The sequence below is a fragment of the Stomoxys calcitrans genome, chromosome 4 (genome assembly GCF_963082655.1).
Source record: "Stomoxys calcitrans chromosome 4, idStoCalc2.1, whole genome shotgun sequence".
NCBI lineage: Eukaryota > Metazoa > Arthropoda > Insecta > Diptera > Muscidae > Stomoxys > Stomoxys calcitrans.
In genome coordinates this window covers 177,725,027-177,749,426 of record NC_081555.1, presented here as the reverse complement: position 1 = coordinate 177,749,426, position 24,400 = coordinate 177,725,027, and the positions used below count along the sequence as shown (strand labels likewise).

Sequence of the window (24,400 nt, the reverse complement as noted above, 5' to 3'; positions counted from 1 at the left end):
TGAGCTCTGATGGTTGTGCTTGGAGTGTTTTTTGAATGGAGATCGTTCTCGCATTCTTAAACATTTGCTCCAAACTGTTACCATATTGTTATCTCTCCTGGCCAACGACTGCTTCCCCTTGTACTTGAATACGCATAACAACGTTTTAGTAGCGACATGTCACTGCGTCGGATTAATTTCGCTTCAGGTAATTGCAAATGCAACAAAAGCGTCGAGGAAAAGTTAAAAAATTTTCAACTTTGACACTTGAAAGCGAGCGTCATTCTGTGCTGCCACACGTAATTGAGTTTTTAGTCGTCAAAGTTAAAATTGTTTAACTTTTTGCAAATTGATTTTTGGACATTGTTTTGTCCCTTAAAGCTGAGTATTCTGTTCAGCTTTTCGAGCGGAATGCTATCTAACTCTATTAAAAAAAAAACGTTGGCGAAAAAGTAGTACTCTGCTTATATTGAGGAAAATAGCAAAAAACTATTATAGCGACAACACTTGAAACTATTGCCTCCATCATTTTTATATGTTTTATTGGTTTCAATGATACGTTATTCTTTATTTATTTGAGAAAAAACATATAGAAAAATAAAACAATAAGTGCAGATAAAGAAACGTGTTTTTGTATGGAAACTAATTAAACCCTAAAGCTGAGTATTCTGTTCAACTTTTCAAGCGGAATGTTGTCAAACTCCACATAAAAAAACGTCGGCGAAATGTTGGCTAAAAATATGCGGAAAGTAGTACTCTGTTTATAGTGAGGAAAATGGCTTCACCTGACACCATTTTTGTATGTTTTATCGGTTTCAATGGTTCGTTTTTTTTTATTAATTTGCAAAAAATTAATGAAATAGAGAAAACAATAAGTGCCGATAAAGAAACGTGTTTTGGTATGGAAACAAAAACCTTAATGGCTTTCAAATTTCGCTTGCGAAACAATTAAAAATTTCAGCGGCTATTCCGAAAGCAGAATAGAATACCAATCCTAAGATATAAGAGTAATTTCAATCCTATCTTCTAAGCGTGGTGCAGTGTTGCCATATCCCAAAGATGTGATACGGCGCTTCTTTTTTTTATTAGGCAGTTTCGTGTGTTCGCTGGCAACAGATAGGTGTCGCGATGTAACTTTCATTGAACTAAAACGTGAACTACATACAGCCTAAGATACTGGAGAAATCTCCCTGCTGTTCATTGACGGGTTGTTATGTGATAAAATTTACATTTAGCACAAAACGAAAAAAAAAAATAAAATTTTCACTAAGAATTCAGAAGTAATGTGCATGTTATCACAAGACACATTCTTTTTAAATTAAATATTCCATGTTGTTGCAAGTGAACTTAACACTTTTTCTTAAAAACTAATAAAACAATATACCTAGTTTTTAATCACCCATTCCTAAGTCATATGTAACACCCCGATGCTTGTTATAAGCATGTTTAAAACATCAATAACTCTTTTTTTCTACTTATATCTTTTTCAGTGGTTGAAAGTGTTTCCCTTTTTGCCTTTCTTTCAAAGAAGTCCATCCATCTAATGTAGAAACTAATGTTGGTTTTTTATGATATTTACCATGGAAAACATCACAACAATGTGAGTAGCAATTAAAACTTAATTGCGACTCAGACATCACCACAAGTTGCCTTCGAAGTGCAAAAAAAGAAAAACTGAAAAAACCTAAAGTGCTTTTTTGTAAATTTGTTGAGATCTTTGATATTTACATAGATACAGTTACATAACTACCATGATTTATAAAAATATTAAAATAATTATTATATACTTATACACATAAAATTCTACTAAAACTTACTTATATATGAAAAAATTATACATTATACAAATTGAAGATTTTATTGAAATTACATTTTATATTTTAACAAATCCTCATGTCGTCCCTTATAGCCTTTAAAAAGGAACCATAGAACACAACATCATTTACTGTTGTATTTTATTTTTCCCATAAAGTATTTGATGAACATTTTGATTTAAAAGATCACAAATTACAAAGGCAAAACAACCCATGAGTACGGGAGTGATCTGTCTTGCATTTTATGTTAATAACTAGTGAAAAAGAAAATAAAAAATTATAATACTGCTTAGCTTTTAAGTTACATACATATTTGATATTTATTTTAAAATTTGCCTACAAAGCAAAAATCAAAACAGAACAGAACATTTGTCCATATATAATTATCTGTTATTTTTTGGTTCAAACCAACTAAACCAAGTATTTCCGATTTGCATTGAAACCAACTAAAACAACAACAAATACAAATTACTTAATAACTGTATATTTAAAACAAACATTATTGGTTTTGCTTTAACTATTTTAAAAATATTGTACTATTTTACCAATTATTATCAATTTTTCCTATCTGTAAACTGGCATCTTTCGCCATTTTTTACTTATTTGTATAATTTTAATTTATGTTTTTACTACTGTTAACTATAAAACGTTAAATTAATATAAAAGAAATAATAAACATTTCAATTTTATGTTTAATAAAACAAAACAAGATTTTATTAATTTTTCATTTTTAACGGTATTTTCTATAGTGCTCATTAGAGAATTTGAGAGGGAGAGAGAAAGAATGACAATGAGAGAGCAAATTGAGTTAATCGCAGCAGAATAGCTAGAGCAGGGTTGCCATTAGTTTGGTGAAAATCAGCACTTTAAAGAAAAATATATGCCATTTGTGGGATCAAAAAGTTCAGGGGGAGATTGGCTTAGATAGCAGCTTTATCGTAAATACATGCCTCTCTATGTACTAAACTTTTGCAGAATCAAGCAGGGAAATCTAATAAGATCAATCAAGATATATGGCAGCCACATAGTACATCAATACCGATTCATTGCTTTCAATTTGGAGTGTAATTGCACATTTGTCAAAGGTTCTAATAGCTGTTACAAATTCAGCTAAATCGGGTATAAATAAGTGGCAAATTAGCTTGAAAAGTTTCATCAAGTTACCGGTCATTATCGCAACTAAACGAGAAACGATTTTAAAAGTTTTTAGCGTTCTTGTATGAATCTTTGTACAAAGGCATGTCATTTATAAAATGGCTAGCTCGGCCAAGGTGGCGCAGTTCTCTGACCCACTCACTATCGCACTATCTACTCATATAAAAAAAGTAGATTTTTCTGATGGGCGATATAGATTATGATGGTAAAAGTTTGAAACATGTTAAAAATGGCTTCCAAAGTGGTACATGGCAATTGATGATGATTTTGAATTGTTGAATTACACTGCTTTCTTTCGTTCTGTTGCAATGGAGGCAACATTTGTTTTTTTGTTTGCAGTGAGACAATTATATTAGCATTACTTTTAAAGACTCTTTGTCGTTGTTGCTTTTTTTCAGTTTTATTAAGCTAATGGTGGTTTAAGTTTTTATTTTTTCTACACATAGTTCATTATGTTTTAGGTAGACATTCAATGGTAAAGCGTTCAAAATGTATATTTATTACATTATCTTATTGTATAGAGCTTTAAATTTGCCCAGTAGTATGTAACGTCTTTACTTGAATTAAACAACTTTCTGGGATACATTTGTTGCAAGTTACATTAAAACATTGACGGTAACGCGTAAAAAAATTAAAAAGGACGAATTTTTGAAATTTTAAATAAATCCTAATTTTATGAGTAAAAAATTGTTGAAGCTGAAAATCGGCAAAATGCCAAAAATCGGTAAATTACCGAAAATCAACAAAATGCCGAAAAAAGTTTTCTTAAATGCTCTATAACATAATATGTTCTTGTCTTATTACATGATAAAATAGCACATTTTATTTTTTCGATTAGAGCGGTGTTCTATTTATTCTGTCAAAAACAAAGAAATCCGCCGTTTTTGCTGTCAGTTGGATAAAGGTCACGCCAATTTATATTGTTTTCACAACTTTATGATTTGGCCAGCTTTCCCGCAACTGTAACAAATTCGACGCATTAAAATATGAGCTGTTGTTACATTTTTTGATTATATCATACAAAAATAACATGCTAGTGTGATAGCAAAAATTATGAGTCTTATATAAATTGACAATTTTGACACAAATAATGAAATGCCAATGATAAATTAAAAATAACATGTCTAAGACATATACATGTCTTATACTCATAGAAAAAAGGGTTGAAAAAAAAAATAGCAAACACTGTCTGAATATGAATATTAGTAGTTAATTATGCTGCTATTGTTGCAGTAGTTCTGCTATTACAGCAGTAGTACTGCAATTTCAGAGCAGCAGGCTTACTGCTGAAAAGTCTACTGTTTGCTGAAAATGACTGCTACTTAATAAGAAGGGGATGCCAAAAGAAGAAATAAAACACATTGTATGTAAATGTGTGTCTCAGTGGAGGTTTATAACCACCAATGAACTAATACTTTCCATAATCTTTTTTCTTTAAATTTAAATACAAAAGGACATGCCAGTCAAGTAGACACTAGTAGAGCAAGAACAAAAATGAGAGCTTGCTCGGCCACATTTCAAAATGTATACCAATGGATGGATCAAGTAGATTCTTTACAGATTCTTTGTGTAATATACACAAATTGAAATCATCTCTCTTCGTACAAAATTTATAAAAAAAAATTCTAAACAATGCCTTAAACAAGTAACAAAAAGTAGCATACAACTTACTTTACTTTAATTGGCTATTTAAGCAGACTTGGGTATTTAAAACAGCAGATTTTGTAATTTAAAATAACATTAAGAATTGTTTGTTAATACAGCAGGCTTATGTTTGCTGAAACAGCAGTAATGTCTGCTTTCCCATTTTAAGCAGACGAAAACTGCTGTTTTGGCAAACATTTTTGCTGTTTTGAATAACAAATTTGGTTGAGTGTGGTGCTCACAGCTATTCCGTGCCGGCTGCTCGATCAGTGTTACCGTTATGCGTCTAAAGACGGGATTTCGCACCTCTTGAAATTTACACTTTTTTGCGATTTTTTCTGAAATGTGCCTCTTTCTTGCACAATTGCTACTTTTATACATTTGCAGAAAGTGATTATTAAATGAACATAGTAAAAATCCCATAGCTCATTTGTCATTCGACTTTTTGTGCGATCTTTTCAAAATTTTCAACGGTAACTCTGAGCTCAATGATAAGAAACCTCCTTGTTACGCCGTGTTCGAACGGCGTTTGGTCTTGTCGCCAAATTTATTTAATTTAATTGAAATTTTAATTTTCTTGAAATATTTGCCGAAATTTGAATTTCCCAGAAATGTAATGATCAAAGAACATTTCACATCGGTCTTACTCTTTAAAAGGTTTTTTGTTTTGGTTTTCATATTTTGCAAATAAAAAGTATTTAAGTACTAATCATTTTTATTTTATATTGTTTTTAATTCAAAAATTCTCATTTACGTACGAAATGTCGAAAATGTTAACATGTGGTAGATAGCAACTCTGGAAAAATTTACTGCCATTAAAACAATTCTCAATAGCTAAGAAATGAACCAATGTTTGTATCCATTCACAATAAGAAGTCATATTTTCTTATTTGTCTCTAGATGGCAGCAGTGTGCAAACAATATGTTAAATAAGATTTAAAATATATGTATTTTTATATACATTTCTTTTGTAGTTAAGTAAATAAGTAATTGAAATTTGAAATACTAAACACAATTCGTGGCAGCAAACTATAGCTTTCGGTGAGAACCCATAACTAACAAATCCTTAGAAACATGATTTTAACTTTCTAGTTTCGTCATTACGGTAATTAATTTTCATAATATGGAAAAAGTTAAGAAAAAATTCCATTCATTTTGATCGTCGAGACAGACAATCATTAAGGAAAATCCCAAGGTAACAAAAGTGTTTTAAGGCTAGCTGCGTACCTGTCCTTATGTGGATAATTGCATGGAAATTACTTTTGAATTTCCCGCATAAAAACTAAAAACCAGCATATTTACCAGCACTTATTGCCTTGTGTGTTCGAAAGCAACTCATACCCGTTGATAGTTGCCTATAAGAAAAGAAATAGTCGAAGGAATGAGGCAACCGTTCGCCATAAATTATAAGAACCCTTTATACTATATGATTGGCTGCAATAGAAACAAGTTGAAAGCCATATATGAAACAAGTAAGAACGTGCAAAGTTACGGCCAGGCTGTAACTTGGGAACCCACTACCATGAATTTGGGTACAAATTTACCCAAAATGTCTACCAAACAAGCAAAAATAAGGGTCTCAAGAAGTCAAATCCCGGGATCGGTTTATATGGGGGCCATATCTATTTACGGAACTATATACGAGGGATTTGATGTAGATGTTGGTGGGTATAAACGTGCTTTACATACAAAGTTTTAGCAAAATCGGTCTGAGATTAAGGCTTCTTGTATGAAGAGGTCAATCTCGGGGATCGGTTTTATGGTGGTTATATAATTTTAAAGACTGGTTATGGTCATACTTGGCACATATTTGTTGAGAGTCTGCAAAAAATACTTTTTTAAATTTTAGCCAAAATGGGGGGGGGGGGGGGGGGGGAATAACATCCTATGATGGTGGGCATGACATCCTATGATGGTGGGCATATCATCATATGATGGTTGGTATAATATCCTATGGTGCTGAGTGTAACATCCTTTGGTAATGGGTATGACATCTTATGGTGGTGGGCATAACATTCAATTATAGTGGATATAACTTAATATAGTACTGGGTACATCATCCTATGGTGGTGGGTACAACATCCTATGGAAGTGCATATAACATCCTAAGCTAGTGGATTTAAAATCCTATGGTGGTGGGTAACATCCTATGTGGTGGGTATTACATCCGATCGTGGTGGGTATAACATCTTATGGTGGTGGCTTTAAGATCCTATAGTGCTGGGTACATCATCCTTTGGTGGTGGGCATAACATCCTATGATGGTGGGTACAACATGCTATGGTGGTGAGTATAAACATCCTATGGTGATTAAAAAAAAAACAAAATATGGTTTTGAATAATTGGAGAAAATTAATTACTTTTGTAATTGTAACATCTAAGAACGTGCTAAGTTCGGCCGGGCCGATTCTTGGGAATTCACCACTATGGATTCTGCTAAAAATTTCTACCAAACCAATCGCAGTCGCGATCATGTAAAATGCCAGCTTAATCGAACAACATTTGTGGCTTCTATGGGTTTAAGAAGTCAAACTGGGAGATCGGTTATAAGGGAGCTGTAGCAGGTTATTGATCTATTCGGAACATACTTGACACCATTGTTGGGAGTCGGAACAGTGCGTGCGGCTTCCATGGTCTCAAGAAGTCAAATCAGGAGATCGGTTCATATAGGAACTGTATTCAAATCTGAACCGATAACCATAACTTCCAAGATAAATGTACATTCACTTAATCACATAGTATAAATCACCCTTTATAGTTGTATCGATGTGTGACGTTGTATTGGCATGTTCTAGTTGGAATGTTGTGTTCGATCAGTTGCAGATCAGCGTCTATTTGTTAACGATAAAACACAATCATATGGCGATTGTCGTATTAAGTGGCAAACTAGCAAACTTAAGGAAACACACACACTGATTTGGTCATATAAGGTGTGGAGGCTACAAGGGCCATACATTGGTAGGCAGTACTTATATCGAAATATACCGCGAAAACGTGTCTACGATGTAAGTACGACAATAACAGAAGTCTTACACCTTCCAAACCAGTTGATCTGTTCCACCGCATGTATTTTTCTCTATACTACTACTTAGCTTCCATGACATACACATGACAAAATAGTAAAAACAAATTTGAAAATAATTTTTTTCTTTAAATTCTTTAAACGAAACTTTAATGAAATTTTCACAAAAGACAACATTTCAAACAAATCCAATGAAATGTTTTCAAAAATCGAAATTTCAATAAAATTTTTTCTAAATACAAAAAGTTTTCTTTTAACAAGATTTCAATAAAATTTAAAGACAAAACTTGTGTTTTCAATGAAAATTTTTCTAAAAACAGCACTTCGACAACAGGCATATTTTAAAAGTACAAATAACTCTTTAAGATTTTTCCTTTAAAGCTAAGGTTAAGAGCAATTACTGAATAATTTTTTTTGACATCAAAATGATTTCAAGGAAATTTTCTTTAAATAAAATTTCAAGAAAATTTAAATACAAAACTTTCAATAAAATTTCCAAAGACAGAATTTCCACAACATGCTTATTCTAAAAGTAAAGGGTGATTTTTTAGCAATTATCTTTCTGGCAACACTGGTTTAAACGGCTCACGCACGTTTCGTGTTTTGTTTCATTTATTCTGCCGGCCGGAGTTGCGGAGATAGTATGTCAAAATTGGACTAAGCGGAGGCGCAGTCACGGTCAACATTTGCATGAAATAATCTTCAAACCTTAAATTATATGGGCCATACTATCGATTCAAATAAAGATCTAATGCATTTTTCTTAATTTTTTTTGAAAAACTTTCCTATAGCTCTTAAAAAATCATCCTTTACGGATAACTCATTGAAATTTTTTCTTTAAAGCTATGGTAAAGAGCAATTATTGAATAAATATGTTTTCTTACTTCAAAATGATTTCAATCGACGCCAGACGCCAACGTGTATGATTGTACTCCGTCTTGATAGGCTGCCAACGGACAAACCCAATTGAAATTGTCAACTAAAACATTTGAAAATTGCTCGAAACACTTCAGTCACAAACTCAAACTCGACAATATCGCACACCATCGAACCTAAGTAACGCGCGACGCGTTCTTCAAACAAACACAAGACCAATGAGAAACAAAATCTAAATAAATTAAAACTAAATAAAATAATTTAGATATAAAAAAGAAGTAAAACCAAAACAACTTAAACTAAATTAGAAAACATATGGAATAATTTAGATATTAAAGAACAAAGTGTTTTGTGAATTAATAAATAACAAAAATTCAACAACTGCAACATAGAACAGCATAGAAATAAATTGAAGATATTAGTAACTGCAAACAACAAAAACAACTATTTCAAACACACAAAAAGGAAAAATGTATATTTAAATCTCAAACGTGAAATTAATTGTCAAACAACGTAAGTGTTTTAGAAAAAAAAACGAAGAAAAAAATTCTAAAAAATACTTTATAATGTGTAGTGTATATAGTCGCTTAAAAAACGAACAACGAAAGCGCAGAAGAATTCCTCAAGAATCTTACAAAATAATTAAGTTAATTCATGCCTTCGTTTGTCGCAACTATGCTCGCTCGCTCGTCTGTCACTCGTTTTTGCCACCGCAGCCAATTGGAGGAGACAGCAATTGTGATTTTTTGTCAGAATTTATTTTTTTTGTTGGTTCGCCTTCAACATGATGATCATAATGACAATGATGATGACGCTGGTGTTGTTGATCAAGTGAATATTTGCTGTGTTATTTCTATAAAAAAAAGTGTTTTTTTTCTAAAACAAAACATCTGATTTTGCAAATATCGAATTTATCTCATTTGATTTGTTTAAATTCTAAAATCTGTGTTACAATAACATTTCATTGCGGTGATTGTTGGTGTCATTGCTACTGCCCTCAGCTAGATGCCTGCCTGCCTGCCCTCCTCCCCCACCACTTCAATTCATTTTGATCGTTAACACAACATGACAGCCAATTATGAAAGTGTAGCTTAGTTGATGTTCTCCACTCATCTTCATCATCATGATTCGGGTATTGAGATGATGGTGTGGTTGGTTAAAAAAATGTGACGTTTTGACTGTGAGTACTATACAAACAACAACAGAATATCAGTGATGATGCTGCTACGAACATACGTGTATTACTGTTTGATGTTATAGGTATTGTAATTTGCTGCAGCAACAGCAAATAAAATCCCCATACTGTTAATGCTGCTGATGGTAGAGTGGTGGGGATGGTAATGCTTGCCAAAACTGACTTAACAACATACAAATGCGATATTACTCCCTCACTGCACACGACTTCTAAACTGTTATCATTGTTTGCTTATTCTCTGTTGCTGTTTATGTTTTGCTCTTTTCTTTTTGTTTGTGTGTTTTTTGAGAGTGGAAAAAGCCGAAACTTTGTTTTTTTTAGTTTTCACAAAATTAAATTAAATCCAATCAAAAGAACAGTGTATAAACAACAACAAGAAGAACATTGCCAACTGTGACATCGGCATAAATGACAACAACCACAGCTAAAACGTCCATTTGTCCAAAAGAAAATGAGAGCAAAAACCACATCAACATCCATTTCGATTTATGAAATCTCTACAAGTGCAGGTCGTTCCGCAAATACTTATGATAAGCAGCGAACGGCAAACACCGATATGCCGCATACGTCCAGGGTTGCCACAAAGCCTTGCATTTTGCAAGCATTATTAGCCTTCAAACCAATCAGATAAACATTTCAGCCAACTACACTCAACATAAGGATCGGCGAGGTGCAGTAAAATGTTTGGCCAAAACCAATACAACCTCTTATGTAAATCCGCATGTAAATCCACCTCTTATGTAAATCCACTAAAATTCAATCCAAATTTTAATTAAATTTTCCCTTAAGACAGAATTTCAAATAGATTTTCTTTAAGAACCAAATTTTAATGAATTTTTCTTTATACAGAATTTCAATAAAATTTTCTCTAAAGACAAAATGTCAATGAAATTTTCTCTAAAGACAAAATTTCAATGAAAACTTCTCTAAAGTCAAAATTTCAATGAAGTGTTTAAAATTTTCTTGTGAGATAAAATTTTCGTTGCCATAAAAAATTTATTGTCATATCCGTAAAGGCACTATTACAAGGTATGTAGGTGTCTTATGACATGTCAAATTTAGCATATGTAGAGTTGCACGTGTCGCGTAATACAAATGAACTAACATATGAAAACCACTTTTCAAAATAGCACAAGTAATTTTTTGGTTTAGAGCGTGCTCTATGTCTTCTGACAAAAACATGAAGAAATCAGCTGTTTTTGTTCAGCTGCAGTCGAATGAAAGCAACACCAAATTACATTGTTTTCACAAATTTATGATTTAACCAGGATTCACTTATAGAAGGCTAGGTCACTTGCGAAATAATAAAGTGGATAGGCCCCATGAACATCATAAAGGATGTCAAATCTACCGATTGAAAGTGTCATAAAAATTTTAATGTAAAAAGAGAACAAGTTGACATTGTCAATGCCAAGTACTGCCAAAAATGTAAAAAATTGTATGTCGGCAGATCGCTTGTCCTGACCCTATTCAGTGAATGCTGTGATTTAACCATCTTTCTCACAAATTTAACAATTTTTACGCATAAATAAATGAGAACATACAGATGTGATAGCAGAAATGATGAATCGTATGTAAATTGAAAATTTTGACCTGTGTGAGGTACTATGCCATGTAAAAACTTCTCCTTAAAAGTGTTGCCGCACTACGTCAAGCCGTTCGGACTCGGCTATAAAAAGGAGGCCCTTATTATTGACCTTAAACTTGAATCGGACTGCACTCATTGATATGGGAGTATATTGCCCTGTTCCTAAAAGGAATGTTCATGGACAAATTTGCAAATTTGCAATGAATGAAATTAGCAAATTTTTCTTCTACCCACCACCGAAAGTTGAGGGTATATTCATTTCATCATTCCGTTTGCAACACATCGAAATATCCATTTCAGACCCTATAAAGTATATATATTCTTGATCAGCGTAAAAATCTAAGACGATCTAGCCATGTCCGTCCGTCTATCTGTTGAAATAACACTACAGTCTTTAAAGATAGAGATAATGAGCTGAAACCTTGCGCATATACTTTTTTTTTTATCCATAAACAGGTTAAGTTCGAAGATGAGCTATATCGGACTATATCTTGATATAGCCCCCATATAAACCGATCCGCCGATTTAGGGTCTTAGGCCCATAAAAGCAACATTTATTGTACGATTTCGCTGAAATTTGGGACGGGGAGTTGTGTTAGACCCTTCGACAGCCCTCTTCAATTTCGCCCAGAACGGTTCAGATTTGGAAAAAGCTGCCATATAGACCAATCTCTTGATTTAAAGTCTTGGCCCCATAACAAACATATTTATAATTCGATTTCGTTGAAATTCGACACAGTGATTTATGTTAGTATTTTCGACATCCGTGTGGTATATGGTTGAGATCAGTCTATATTTGGATATGGCTACCAAAAAGACCAATATTTTGTTCTACAAAATTGAGCAATGACTTGTGCTTATTAGACCTCTCAATATCCTCAATATTCAAATCGGACAATATTTCGATAAAGCTGCTAAGGGGGCATAAATTAAGCATTTTTCACCGGATTATGACGAAAGGATTATGCGTGTAGTTGTGCCCGCTTTTGCAAATTTTTACTTGAGGTTGTTGATGATTTTTATTGTAAGTAGGTGTATTGCAAAAGAAGGAAACAACAAATGCCTATCAATTATTGACTTTTACTCAACTTTTTATAAGTCTGAGTATCAAAAATCGATTCTGGGTTTATACATATTTTAAGAATAGTTACATAATATTTATTTTGTACATTTGCCATGTATATATGCAAACAAACTTCGTCGCTTCGTAGAAACCAAGACGACAACCCGGGCTTAACATACCCATACATATGCATCTACAAAACCCAACAAAATCATCCCCATACATGTGACATGGAGTGATCTGATCTCCTTCATAATCATCCCGTACATACGCACATGGGGACGTATGTTATGTATAAACATGTGTAGGTGATTACAAACGACCTGTAAATGTGAGGCAGGGAATAAAAAAACAACTCAGAGATACTTCGGCCTAAAATTGTCTGCTTGCTCTGAAAAGCCAGACTCATGCACATGAGCGGAAGACAGAGTATTAAATAAAGCAACAAGAATTGAAAAAAGTGTACCGAACAAGGGATTTATACCATCGGCAAATGTTTATATAGATGTATGCATGTGTAAACACAAACATATACGAATACACATGAATCCATATGAAATTTATGATTGATGCTGAAATAAAAGTAATTTGTGTATGAATTATGTTGGCATTGCTGTTGTTTTGGTTGTGTTATGGATCTCCATCTCTTTTGCGTTTGAGATGAGGGTGTTAGTATGCTAAACAGAAAAAGAAAACATATCCCCAAAATGAAAAAAAAAAGATATTTTTCAACCATCTACACAAAGGGCAAAACAATCTTCTCTTATGTGAGGTAAAGAGATAAGAAAAAGAGGGACAAGTTCGTTACAATCTTACAATTTTGTATGATTGACATAATTTTTTACAAATTTCTTCACCTGACTGATGTTAACAACTTACCAAAGCTTCAGATTTAATAAAAGGAATTCTATTTGATATAAGAAGATTATTTATTTTTCTCTTCCAAAGGTTATAATTAGTCTTACAAATCGCAGGGAAAAGGGTTCGAATCCTGTCGTGAACTTCAGCAACATTTTGAGCGGTTGTTATTCCGTTCTAATGCTGGTGATATTTGTGAGGAACTATGCCTTATCCTCAAATAAGTGTCGCACTGTGGCTCGCGGTTCGGACTCGGGAATAAAAATGAGTTCCCTTATCATTGAGCTTAAACTTGAATCGGAAAGTTCCTTAATGTATTTAATGTTCATGGATAAATTTGCATATTAAAGCTGAGTATGCACCTTTAGCGTACTTTTCGGTTGCAGCCAAGGCATTTTTGTCGCCACTGAAAAATAGTTGTGTAGAAGTGTAGATAGTTGTGTAGATGGCGACAAACATCGATTTATAATTTTGGCTGAATTTTAATAATTTTTGGCTGAAAAAGTACACACATGCTATAGCTAATCATTTTTATTACCAAATAAATTTAATTCATGTCTCATGGAAGAAATGGAACATAAATTTTCATTCGCAGTTGAAAGAAAAAAAACGCCAATAGCGATTAGTTTACCCGTAATGCGAAGAAAATTTCATTTGAGCTGCGTACCTGCAAAATTTCACCAGAGGTGCATACTGCGCTTAAGATTTGGGAAGTGGCGTCATTAAAACTACATATATACTTTATTAAATCTTTAATAGGCTATTAATGGTTTGTGAGTATGGTTTTTGATGCAAATGCCTATCAGTTGTTTATAAAGCCTTCGTAACCTTTTGTGAATACGGCTGTTATCATGTAATAAATGACATGCTCGAAAAGAGCAAACCATTTTTACTGCTGAAATTATTGTAACACGTGGATCTCCCATAATATTTCCACTGTAGAGTGGATCTTACATAATATTTCGTTTAAGGGAACGAAAGCGAGCTCGATTTAACTGTGAGGTCTGGTGGTCGATTCGCAACAACCGCTTTGGTCTGTTGTTAACTGTGGTATCACATTGGGCTTCGAATTGTCTAAGTGAGCCTGTGTAAAAGACTGCCACTACTACCTAAACTAACCTTAAGAAACACCAAATATTGAAATCTTAGTTTAAACAATAATTTTTACTTAAGTGAGGGGAACAATTTTAATCACAAGGGAAATACGATATTTTTTGGTTTCCACATTCTACAAACGTATAAATTTTTACATATGTATATACAGTGACCCCCATAGGTATTCGTTTTTTGTTTTCTTGAACATGAACATGTAAAAGTATTTTTATCGAGATGCGTAATGACCTATGTAAACAAACGAACTATGCCAAAAATATTACAACAAAAATAATAACTTTTTTTCCAAAAAACCAAAGCAGAATGAGCGCGTTGAGCTTGGGTTTTGAGTGTTGCGTGGCAAAAATGTAACTCTACACACAAATCTCACAAAAGCAGAACGCAAAAGTTAAAGAACTTTTAATTTTGACGACTAAAAACACTATCTACATGTGGCAACACTGAATGACGCTCATTTTCAAGCGTCAAGTTGAATTTTTTAAACTTTACTTTTGTGGGATTTGTGAGCAAGGTTGCAGTTTTGCATCACTTAAAAATAAAGCTCAACGGGCTCATTCTGTTTGGACCTTAAGGATTAATAGAAAAAAAAACTAAAAAATCTTCCTCACAAAAGTATTCGTCGGTGAATTTATCACAACGTTAGGACTATATATTGATCACATTATTAAAATCTGTGTTCAATACAGAGAACAATTGTTACACGAGTTCAACTTCTAAACTATGAAAATCTATCACAGATTTATAGCATTTGAACAGTAGACCAACGGCCGTAGGCCAATGTCATAAGAAATATCAATATGCTATGCTATTGATCACATTTAGTACATTGTACGGTATTCCTTATTGGTACAGATGGCCTCTAATCGCATTGACATCGATTCTACCAATTTTCGACATATTTCTGGAGTGTTTTTGTTCCATTTCTCAATTTGTTTAAGGGTTGATCTAGATGAAATTTGGAGTTGTTAGATCCGGGATTCCAAATGTGATCAAAATTTTTTTATCGGGTTGGTGGCTGGACTTTGAGGTGGTGCTCGGAGTTAATTTGTGTCTTAAAGAAGCCAGATTTTGCTGTGTTGGTAAGGTCGTTATCTACCTGGAACCTGAATACTTTATCTTTGAAACTAATTTTAATAGCGCTTGTGAGAAGATTTTGCATTAAAATGTTTACACCCATTTTGGCGCTCATTGTTCCATCTATAATTACTACATTTTCAACTCCAACAACCCCAAACCAGTATTGAACCACCACCACCATGCTTAACTGTTGCACTTACATAAATTATTTTCAGTAATTCCCCCAGCATTCCCAAATTATTTTCTATACCGGTATACCTGACTGAATGCATCTGAATAAAAATATTTTCACAAGAAAGTTTATAGAGTTACAAAAAATCTAATTTAATTGTATTGACAAAAACAAGTAAAAGCGTGCTAAGTTCGGCCGGGCCGAATCTTATATACCCTCCACCATGGATCGCATTTGTCGAGTTCTTTTCCCGGCATCTCTTCTTAGGCAAAACAGGATATAAGAAAAGATTTGCTCTGCTATTAGAGCGATATCAAGATATGGTCCAGTTTGGACCACAATTAAATTATATGTTGGAGACCTGTGTAAAATGTCAGCCAATTCGAATAAGAATTGCGCTCTTTGTGAGCTCAAAAAGTAAAATAGAGAGATCGATTTATATGGGAGCTGCATCGGGCTATGGACCGATTCAGACCATAATAAACACGTATGTTTATGGTCATGAAAGAATCCGTCGTACAAAATTTCAGGCAAATCGGATAATAATTGCGACCTCTAGAGGCTCAAGAAGTCAAGATCCCAGATCGGTTTATATGGCACCTATATCAGGTTATGAACCGACTTGTACTTTATTTGACATAGTTGTTGAAAGTAACAATAAAAAACGTCTTGGTAAATTTCAGCCAAATCGGATAGGAACTACGCCCTCAAGAAGCTCAAGAAGTCAAGTCCCCAGATCTGTTTATATGACAGCTATATCAGGTTATGAACCAATTTGAACCATATTTGGCACATACTACGTGTCAAAATTCATTCAAATCGGATAGGAATTGCCCCCTCTAGAGGCTCAAGAAGTCAAGACCCAAGATCAGTTTATATGACAGCTATATAAGGTTATAAACCGATTTGAACCATACTTGGCACAGTTGTTGGATATCGTAACAAACAAACACGTCGTGCAAAATTTCATCCCAATCGGATAAGAAATGCGCACTCTAGAGGCTCAAGAAGTCAAGACCCAAGATCGGTTTATATGGCAGCTATATCAAAACATGGACCGATATGGCCCATTTACAATACCAACTGACCTACACTTATAAGAAGTATTTGTGCGAAATTTCAAGCGGCTAGCTTTACTCCTTCGGAAGTTAACGTGCTTTCGACAGACAGACGGACGGACGGACAGACGGACGGACATGGCTAGATCGACATAAAATTTCACGACGATCAAGAATATATATACTTTATGGGGTCTCAGACGAATATTTCGGGTAGTTACAATCAGAATGACGAAATTAGTATACCCCCCATCTTATGGTGGAGGGTATAATAATACTTTTGGGAGTCACTGTATGTCCATACCAATACATTTGACCTCAAAAGTATCCGTACTTCTGCTGTTTTTATGTTTCATTTCAACACTGAATAACAGCCTGTTGCATTGAGCCATAAATGTTCCTTTGTGGAGACAAGCATATAATCTCTACGTACTATGCTCTAAAACAATTAGAGGTGTCTTATGAATATTCTGAAGATCTCAAACAACACAGGTGAATGAAATGTTTTGTCGAACACTATCTAGTTCTATGTATACACTATATATGTACACATACATACATACTTAAAACTATAAAAATTTTAGATGGATGGATGTCAGAAAAACATAAAAATGTTTCTATTTTACAGCACAAACACTCCAACGCACCCCGTGCAATAATTACGAAAATGTTCCTTTTTTTAGCTGGCTGTCGTTCATTCTCGTTTATGTCAGCTTGTTCGACCGTCAACCGGCCATGCTGAATGACGATGATAATGATGTTCTTTTTCGTTCTACACAATGCTGCTGATTGCGAACGATGGATCGATCAATGCTGCTTAGCTAGATTTGTTATTGTTTTTGATTTCATTTGGTTGCCAGCGACGAGGTTGCAACAAACAGTATTAAAAAAAAACGCACCAATAAAAAAACACGAACCAGCATCAATAAAAGTAATCGCACTTGTTTTTGGGGTGATGTTGTCTGTCAGCCATGCCCATACACCCCCATATATATGCATATCAACATACATACACGGTAATCGTCGAATTGCTCACTCGAAGTTGGTTTTTTTATTTTTTACATTTCGGAGAGAGAGAGAGAGAGAACTTTTGTTGCTTTTCTGAAATTCATGATGGTGACATTCATGATTCTAATGATGATTGATTTGACGATTGATTGACGCAAGAGCACAAAAAGAAACGAATTTTTAAATTAAAAACATTTAATGATAAGCAGGGTATTCTGTTTCTAGTTGTGAAAAACTTCAACAAAATACCTATTTTACTTTACTTAAACATACACTGTCGGACAAAATAAAGTGCGGTTTTAAATATTTTTAATTTTTTTATTGAAACATATATTTGTTGTTTTCAAATGTTTATAAATTATAGTTTTGCTTTTAATTCGGTTAATATTTTCTCTAATAATGAACTTAACATTGAATTCTTACTTTATATTTTCTATTTATAATACAAACTATATGGCAGGAATTTCAAGTGACAAAATAAAGTAACACTTCTCTAATAAATATTATAAAAAATTAAATAACTTTAAAATTTAGTACGAAGTTGCTCCTCCTTTATTATTTATATCTTCCCTCAATCTTTTCGGCATACTTAAAGCAAGGTTCTTCAAATTATTTGTTGGAATTGCCCTCCATTTACCTTGCATTTTTTCCCAAAATTTTTGAAGATTTGATCTGGATTCCATCGGAATTTTGTCATCTATGAAAGCCCAAAGATGCTCTTTCGGGTTTAGATCAGGACTTTAAACAGACCATTCTTATTTTTCAACGTTATTTTCTTCAAAATATTTTTTAGCCACCTTACTCGTATGCTTGGGGTCGTTGTCTTGTTGAAAGATGAACTCTCTCAAGACTATTTCCCCCGCACTGCTATAAAGATTTTCTTCCAAAATATTTACATAGTGCTCTCCAGTCATTTTAGAGTCAATTTTTACGAGCCTACCAACTCTTGAAGAGGAAATACATCCAACAAATGTCCAAATAGTACTGAGTCTTCCGTGCATTGAAATCTACTCGATTCATTCGATCCCACTCAGAAATGGCCAGCAAATCCTGGCAGAGTGCATCGTCCATAACCCCCCTTTGTCCTCAATCTCTCGAAGACTCGGCCTATGGTCGAATGAGTACGAATGTCAGAGATTACTGTTAACCGCAAATGAGTAGATTCGGATTGGATGTCTGACTCAACAGAGCGTTCATGAAAATAAGAAAACGAGAAGGGGAAAGGACAGAGCCCTGGGGTACATCAGCGGTCAATATGCTCATTGGATGAGCACCCATTTATAACGACTCGTATAGTGCGATCTCGGAGAAAGCTCGAAATAAATCGAACGAAACCATTATCGACACCAAATGTGACAAGCTTTGATAGTAGTGCGCCGTGCCAGACACTATCAAATGCCTTGGAGATTTCCAGAGCCACAACCTTACTCTAATCAAACTGGTGGATTGAGCGTTCCGACAGAAGTGCCAAGAGGTCACCCGTAGAGCTATTTCTCCGGAACCCATACTGTTGGTCGCTAAGAAGGTCATTAGACACTAAATACCTCACAAGATGGTGATTAACCATGCTCTCCATAATCTTGGAGAGAGCGGAGCACATCGCAATTGGCCGGTAATTCGCAAGGTTGTTCCTCTCACCCTTCTTGGGTATTGGTACAATAAGTATAAGCAAAGCAAAACTCTGCGTTCAAAATTTCAGCCAAATTGGATAGTAATTGCACCCGCTCAATGAGTCAGATCGGGAGATTGGGTTATAGGGAAGTTTTATCAGGTAATGGACCCTCTTAAACCATACATTCCACCGTTGTTGGAAGTCGTTAAAAAATATTTCGTGCAAAATTTCAGTCAAGTTAGATGGTAATTGAGACCAAGGAGACTGAAGATCGTTTATATGGTAGCTATATCAAAACACGGACCGATTCGATCCATTTAGAATCCCAACCAAAAATCTGCAAAATTTCAAGCGCTTAGCTTTGCTCCTATGAAAATCACAAAAATCTAAACACATTATAATGAGATAATATTTCGTTCTATTATTTCAACTAGTCATTTGAACCAACCATTCCAATACCTACCTATAACATGTCAGCTTTTAAAGGTATGTCCAGCACAAAAGGCATTTCATTTTGATATATTGCAGCAAAGTATTATAATTCAATTGTGCCACCATTCTGTCTGTCACTGGGTTTAGCAACTTAATTGATGATTCCCTTTATGAATGTATCATCCATCCATTACCTCAAGGACAAGAGTGCTTAACAAATATTGCGAGAAATTGTTTAGAATGGATCGTTATCACATGCATGCATTTTGAAAATTAGTTCAAAGGTATCTAATACTCGCAGGCTTTGAAGTTTTTCTGTTAGTTTGCCTTTAATGTCCCATAAATGTGTTTAATATAAAGAGCTTATTTCAACGAATCAGCTTCAAATAAATAATAAATAGTTTTAACGCTTTTTGCATTTCAGCTGATATTAGATTTTGTAACTGCCTGCAATACAACAATAATAAAATAGGCATTCAGATTTAATTAAAAAATTCAGTCATTTGTGCAATCATCTTGGGAATAGCCAACAGGTGATTTGGATTCACTTCTCATACGCTATGCTCTTCCATGCCTTCGCAATCATTTGTTTGTTGCTTAAATCACTTTTTTTAAAGAGTATTTTCTAGTTTTCTTGGTTGCCGCAACAAGTCTCGCCGTGGTGTTTTGTAAATAGTACAAATTTACTTAAATGTTTGTGAAAAATACGTGGAGGTGAGTAGAGCAGGCCTCTAAACAGTTCCCCAAAAATAGCTTGGTTCAGTGTTAATTTTTTCACCCACTAAATCTTTGGCAAACCGTTTTAGTTTCTTTCAATCAATCCAGATGGCACAACTAGAAATTCATTTCATTTAACTCAAGCATTTACACGATGTGGGAAAGCAGCAGCCTGATGAAGACCTAAAAATAGAAAGTTGATAAAAAACATGTTTAAAATTTATTTGAAGATTGTTATTCTTTTGCACAGATTTGTGTGTTTATAATAAAAGTTTTGTGAAAAAAATCCTCTTAAATGGTGTTTTGATTTTAATTTTGAATGAAACTTTTTAGATAGAATACTTCAAATAAAATAGTCGAATTGATCAACAATAACTTCGCTCCTACCCTCCTATGGTGGAGGGTATAGACATTGTTTTTTAAGAAATTCCAAACTTTTTCATGTGTCTTTGCGATTTTATTATTTACGAGGTAGCCGACATGAAACACGCGGCTATTTAAAATTCTTCTCATATGAAGGGGAAATATCACTTTGTCATTTATGGGTGGGCTCAGCAAACACGCTTCAAAATTCCGATTTTAATATCAATTTCTTTTGGTTTTTTTCATCTTTGCCTTGATTGTCGTGACATGATAACATTTTCATGGTATGTTATTTGCAAAACAACGTACACGCATACACCCGTCGAAGTAAAAACAAAAATTTTATTGAATACAATATGTGTGCTATTTTGTTGACATCTAGTGCCGCTCATGGCAAACTTGATGTAATGACCACAATTTAGGGTAACTGATATTTCGAAACACTGACAGCAACAACATAATTGTAATTCGGTGCGGCGCGAAACAGGGATTGTCTGCTCTTTTTTCTAACAATCGATATCAAGTAATCGATTTGACTACTTGATTGAGTAAATTGAAATGTTACAGTCTCTTTGGTAATTGGCTATGGGAAGAAAGCAGATGGAAGAAACGATAACTGCCATTTTAAATGAAACCCGCCTATAGGCCAGGATTCACTGAATAAGGTTAAGTCAAGCGATCAGCCGACATAATTTTTTTTTAATTTTTGGCAGTACTGGGCATTGAGGATGTCAACTTATTCTCTTTTTACATTCATTCTTTGTTTACGTGTTCTCCTAGTTGATGACATTTTCAATCGACAGATTTGACATCTTTAATGATATTCATGGTGCCTATCCACTTTATGTATGAGCAATTGACCTAACCTTCTATTAGTGAATCCTGCCTATAGGCATAAAGAAGTTATTTTGGTATCGGCCCATCGGTTTTGAAATAGTGTCCATATAACAATACTGCCTGATTTCTGAAGGTTTTGCCAATTTTTCTACCAAATTGGCTGCATGTAAATTGGAATTTGGGCTTCTTAGCGTCTGGAAAAAACTCCTTGCAAAATATATTTAATATATGCCTGTAGGTCCCCTCTAGTCATTTGTTTTTTAAGATTTGTAGGCGAATAAATTTAAATATATTATGTCAAGATAAAGTTTAACAAATCCATCTTTTCAACTTTACCGTTACAAAAACGCATCTCTAGTAGGTTTAGTTCAAGCCGTATTTAAGGAGGTGGCCGCATCAGCACAGCTGATGGAACTTGATATGTCAATTCTATTTTGAATTCGCACATATATTTTTTTTGTTTGCTGCTGTTGCTGTTTTTATACCCTCCACCATACTAATTTCGTCATTCTGTTTGTAACACCTCGAAATATGCGTCTAAGATCCCATAAAGTATATATATTCTTGATCGTCATGACTTTATATCGAACTAGCCATGTCCGCCCGTCTGTCTGTCGAAAGCACGCAAACTTTTGAAGGAGTAAAACTAGGGTTTACGTCAAACCCATTGGTCAATCTTGGCAGCATACTATATGCACTCTGAATGGTCACACATTAAGATGAAAACGTTATACTCGTAGCCAACAAACTTTATATCCTTCTTTTTCAAATGACCTGAAAATCCCACAAATATCCAAGAACCTTCAAAAGGGTTGAAAACCCGGCCTAGTATTGATTGAGCTCTAGTCACAATAATCCTATCTGAACTTTTGGCTAGTGCAATTCTAATTATCCTGCCCATCAACATCGTATGAACTCAATTCAGGAGGATTCCTCATGTCCACTAGAGAGTTATGCACTTGGCACCTGTGATGTGTGGTCCTTGGTTATTATCGAAACACACGTCTATGAAGTTGGAATCAATCCCAGCCGAATTGGAATTGAGCCAGAACTACTCTGTTCTGCCGTGGAGGGTTAAAGGCTTTTACTTAGTATCTATTTTGCCGCTATATAAACATGCCATCTTGGTGGTTCTGTGGGTAAAGCCTCTAGAGCTAATAGGAATTTTGAAAATTTTTAAATTTGTTTTTTCTTGCTTGACACTCGAAAATTAATAAATTTCTTTCTTTTTGCTCAGATTGGTCGAAGCAAATCTGCCAAACATTTTTTTCATTCACGGCGAATCAAATTTTCTTTGCCCTGTTAACAAATGTTGACATATCAAGTTCCCAAAAAGATGCTTTGTTGTAGCAATTTGCCGATGCGGCCACCTTTTAAATACGCCTTGGTTTAGTTGTTAAAAACAATGACGTTATTTTGAGAGACACATACGAGAGAGAGGGAAATATTGTAACAAATTGGCTTAGAAATTTCATTCTTTCTGTTTGTTTGCAATATTTCCTAATATCTATGAAACTAAGATATCAACATAGTGTATTTGAAAAAATTTCCAAAAAAAAAAATTGAAACAAAAGCTAAATATGAAACTAAACAGTGTCATTTTGGTAAACCATACCACTCACTTAATCACATGTGGCTATGTATGTATGTGTTGCTCACATTTTGTCTACCCCAATATTTTAGTGGCTTTGCCTTTTTGCACATTCAATTAGCGAAATATATGCAAAAAATTGCAAACACCGAAAGATTTCAATTGCTGTCACTGCCAAATTGAAAATAAAATGGTTACAGTGGCAGGTCGCAGCATATGCTGCAAAATGCGTGTCGGCTCTCTCTGCTCTCCCCTGATGATGAGGGAGGATGGACAGACATTGTGTCAATACTCGCCGTGTTCACCGCAACAAAGTTTGAATGAGAAACATCTGTCTGACGTGCACAAAAAAGAAAGGCAAGCCTTGAAGGCGCAGCATCGCATTAAATGACATGAAATGCATCACTGTGACGAAGAGAGAGGAAGGGAGCAGTAGATTGATACTAAAGTGCAGGGATGCAAGTATGACATGAATGTATGCATTACATGCCCACATGTGTCTTCTTCTTATTGCGAGAATGTATTCTTCTTCTTGGGCAGGCAAAACTAAAAAAGAAAAACAATAACAATGAGATGCCTAAATGTGGAAAGCACAGATACGTATGTTGTTTTTGCTGTTGCTAGTTTTTTTTTTTGAGCCATAAAAGTATTTTTTTTCTTGGTTGTTTTGCCTATGCACAATCCACTTTCTCATAAGGAGCCTCCAATTGAATGCACTTTATTTATTTCGATTATGGAAAAGTATTGACATTGAAATGTGTAGACAACAAACAAATTCTCAAAAGATGCACAGATGGCATAAACAATGAGGACAAACAAAGTCTTTCAGACAAATTATTGAAATTATTCAAAGATGCTTCCGTTTTTGGAAATGCAATAAAGGGGTGATGAGGCCAGATTGAAGTCATTACCCACATGTTTTCTTACTTACTTACAATCTCTGCCAAAGGTCATAAATCACAATTATGCGAATACGTAATGAGACTTATAAACGATTTGGCTCTGTTTGACCTTTACCTAGGGGAGAGAAAGAAAGAAAGAAAGAGAGAGAGAGAGCGAGAGATCAATGATCTCTTAAACTCCCTATGAATGTGAGATGTTTAATGTTTTTAGAATCCAATACAGCCCAACGCACTTGATGTAGTTTTTTTCTAACCGGACATTAAAGCAGTTGCTGGCTGGTGGCATATCAGCCGGTCGCCCATTTAGTTACGATAAATATGTTT

At 34.3% G+C, this 24,400-nt stretch overlaps 2 protein-coding genes and 1 long non-coding RNA gene across 5 annotated transcripts in view; 2 read left to right on the top strand and 1 right to left on the bottom strand.

The window, feature by feature from the left end:
* LOC106088508 (rab11 family-interacting protein 5) overlaps positions 1 to 2,019 on the top strand; it is a 35,254-nt gene extending 33,235 nt beyond the window's left edge. For all 3 annotated transcript variants that reach the window (XR_001221463.2, XR_001221461.2, XM_013254069.2), the window contains one exon: positions 1,470 to 2,019. Coding sequence is in view for 1 of the 3 variants with exons in the window: in XM_013254069.2 (XP_013109523.2) it covers positions 1,470 to 1,476 (7 nt within the window). In the remaining 2 variants the exon portion in view is untranslated. The remainder of the gene's footprint in view (positions 1 to 1,469) is intronic.
* A 6,602-nt stretch (positions 2,020 to 8,621) lies between these two features.
* The window catches only part of LOC106082012 (tumor necrosis factor receptor superfamily member wengen), a 52,584-nt gene continuing 36,805 nt past the window's right edge, over positions 8,622 to 24,400 (top strand). Inside the window, exon 1 of the mRNA XM_059366814.1 lies at positions 8,622 to 9,003. The gene's annotated coding sequence lies outside the window, so the exon portion shown is untranslated. The remainder of the gene's footprint in view (positions 9,004 to 24,400) is intronic.
* LOC131996815 (uncharacterized) lies at positions 20,065 to 20,817 on the bottom strand. The gene is made up of 2 exons (XR_009398017.1): positions 20,726 to 20,817; positions 20,065 to 20,566 (listed from the first exon to the last, which is right to left on the bottom strand). It is a non-coding gene; the product is annotated as an uncharacterized LOC131996815 (long non-coding RNA).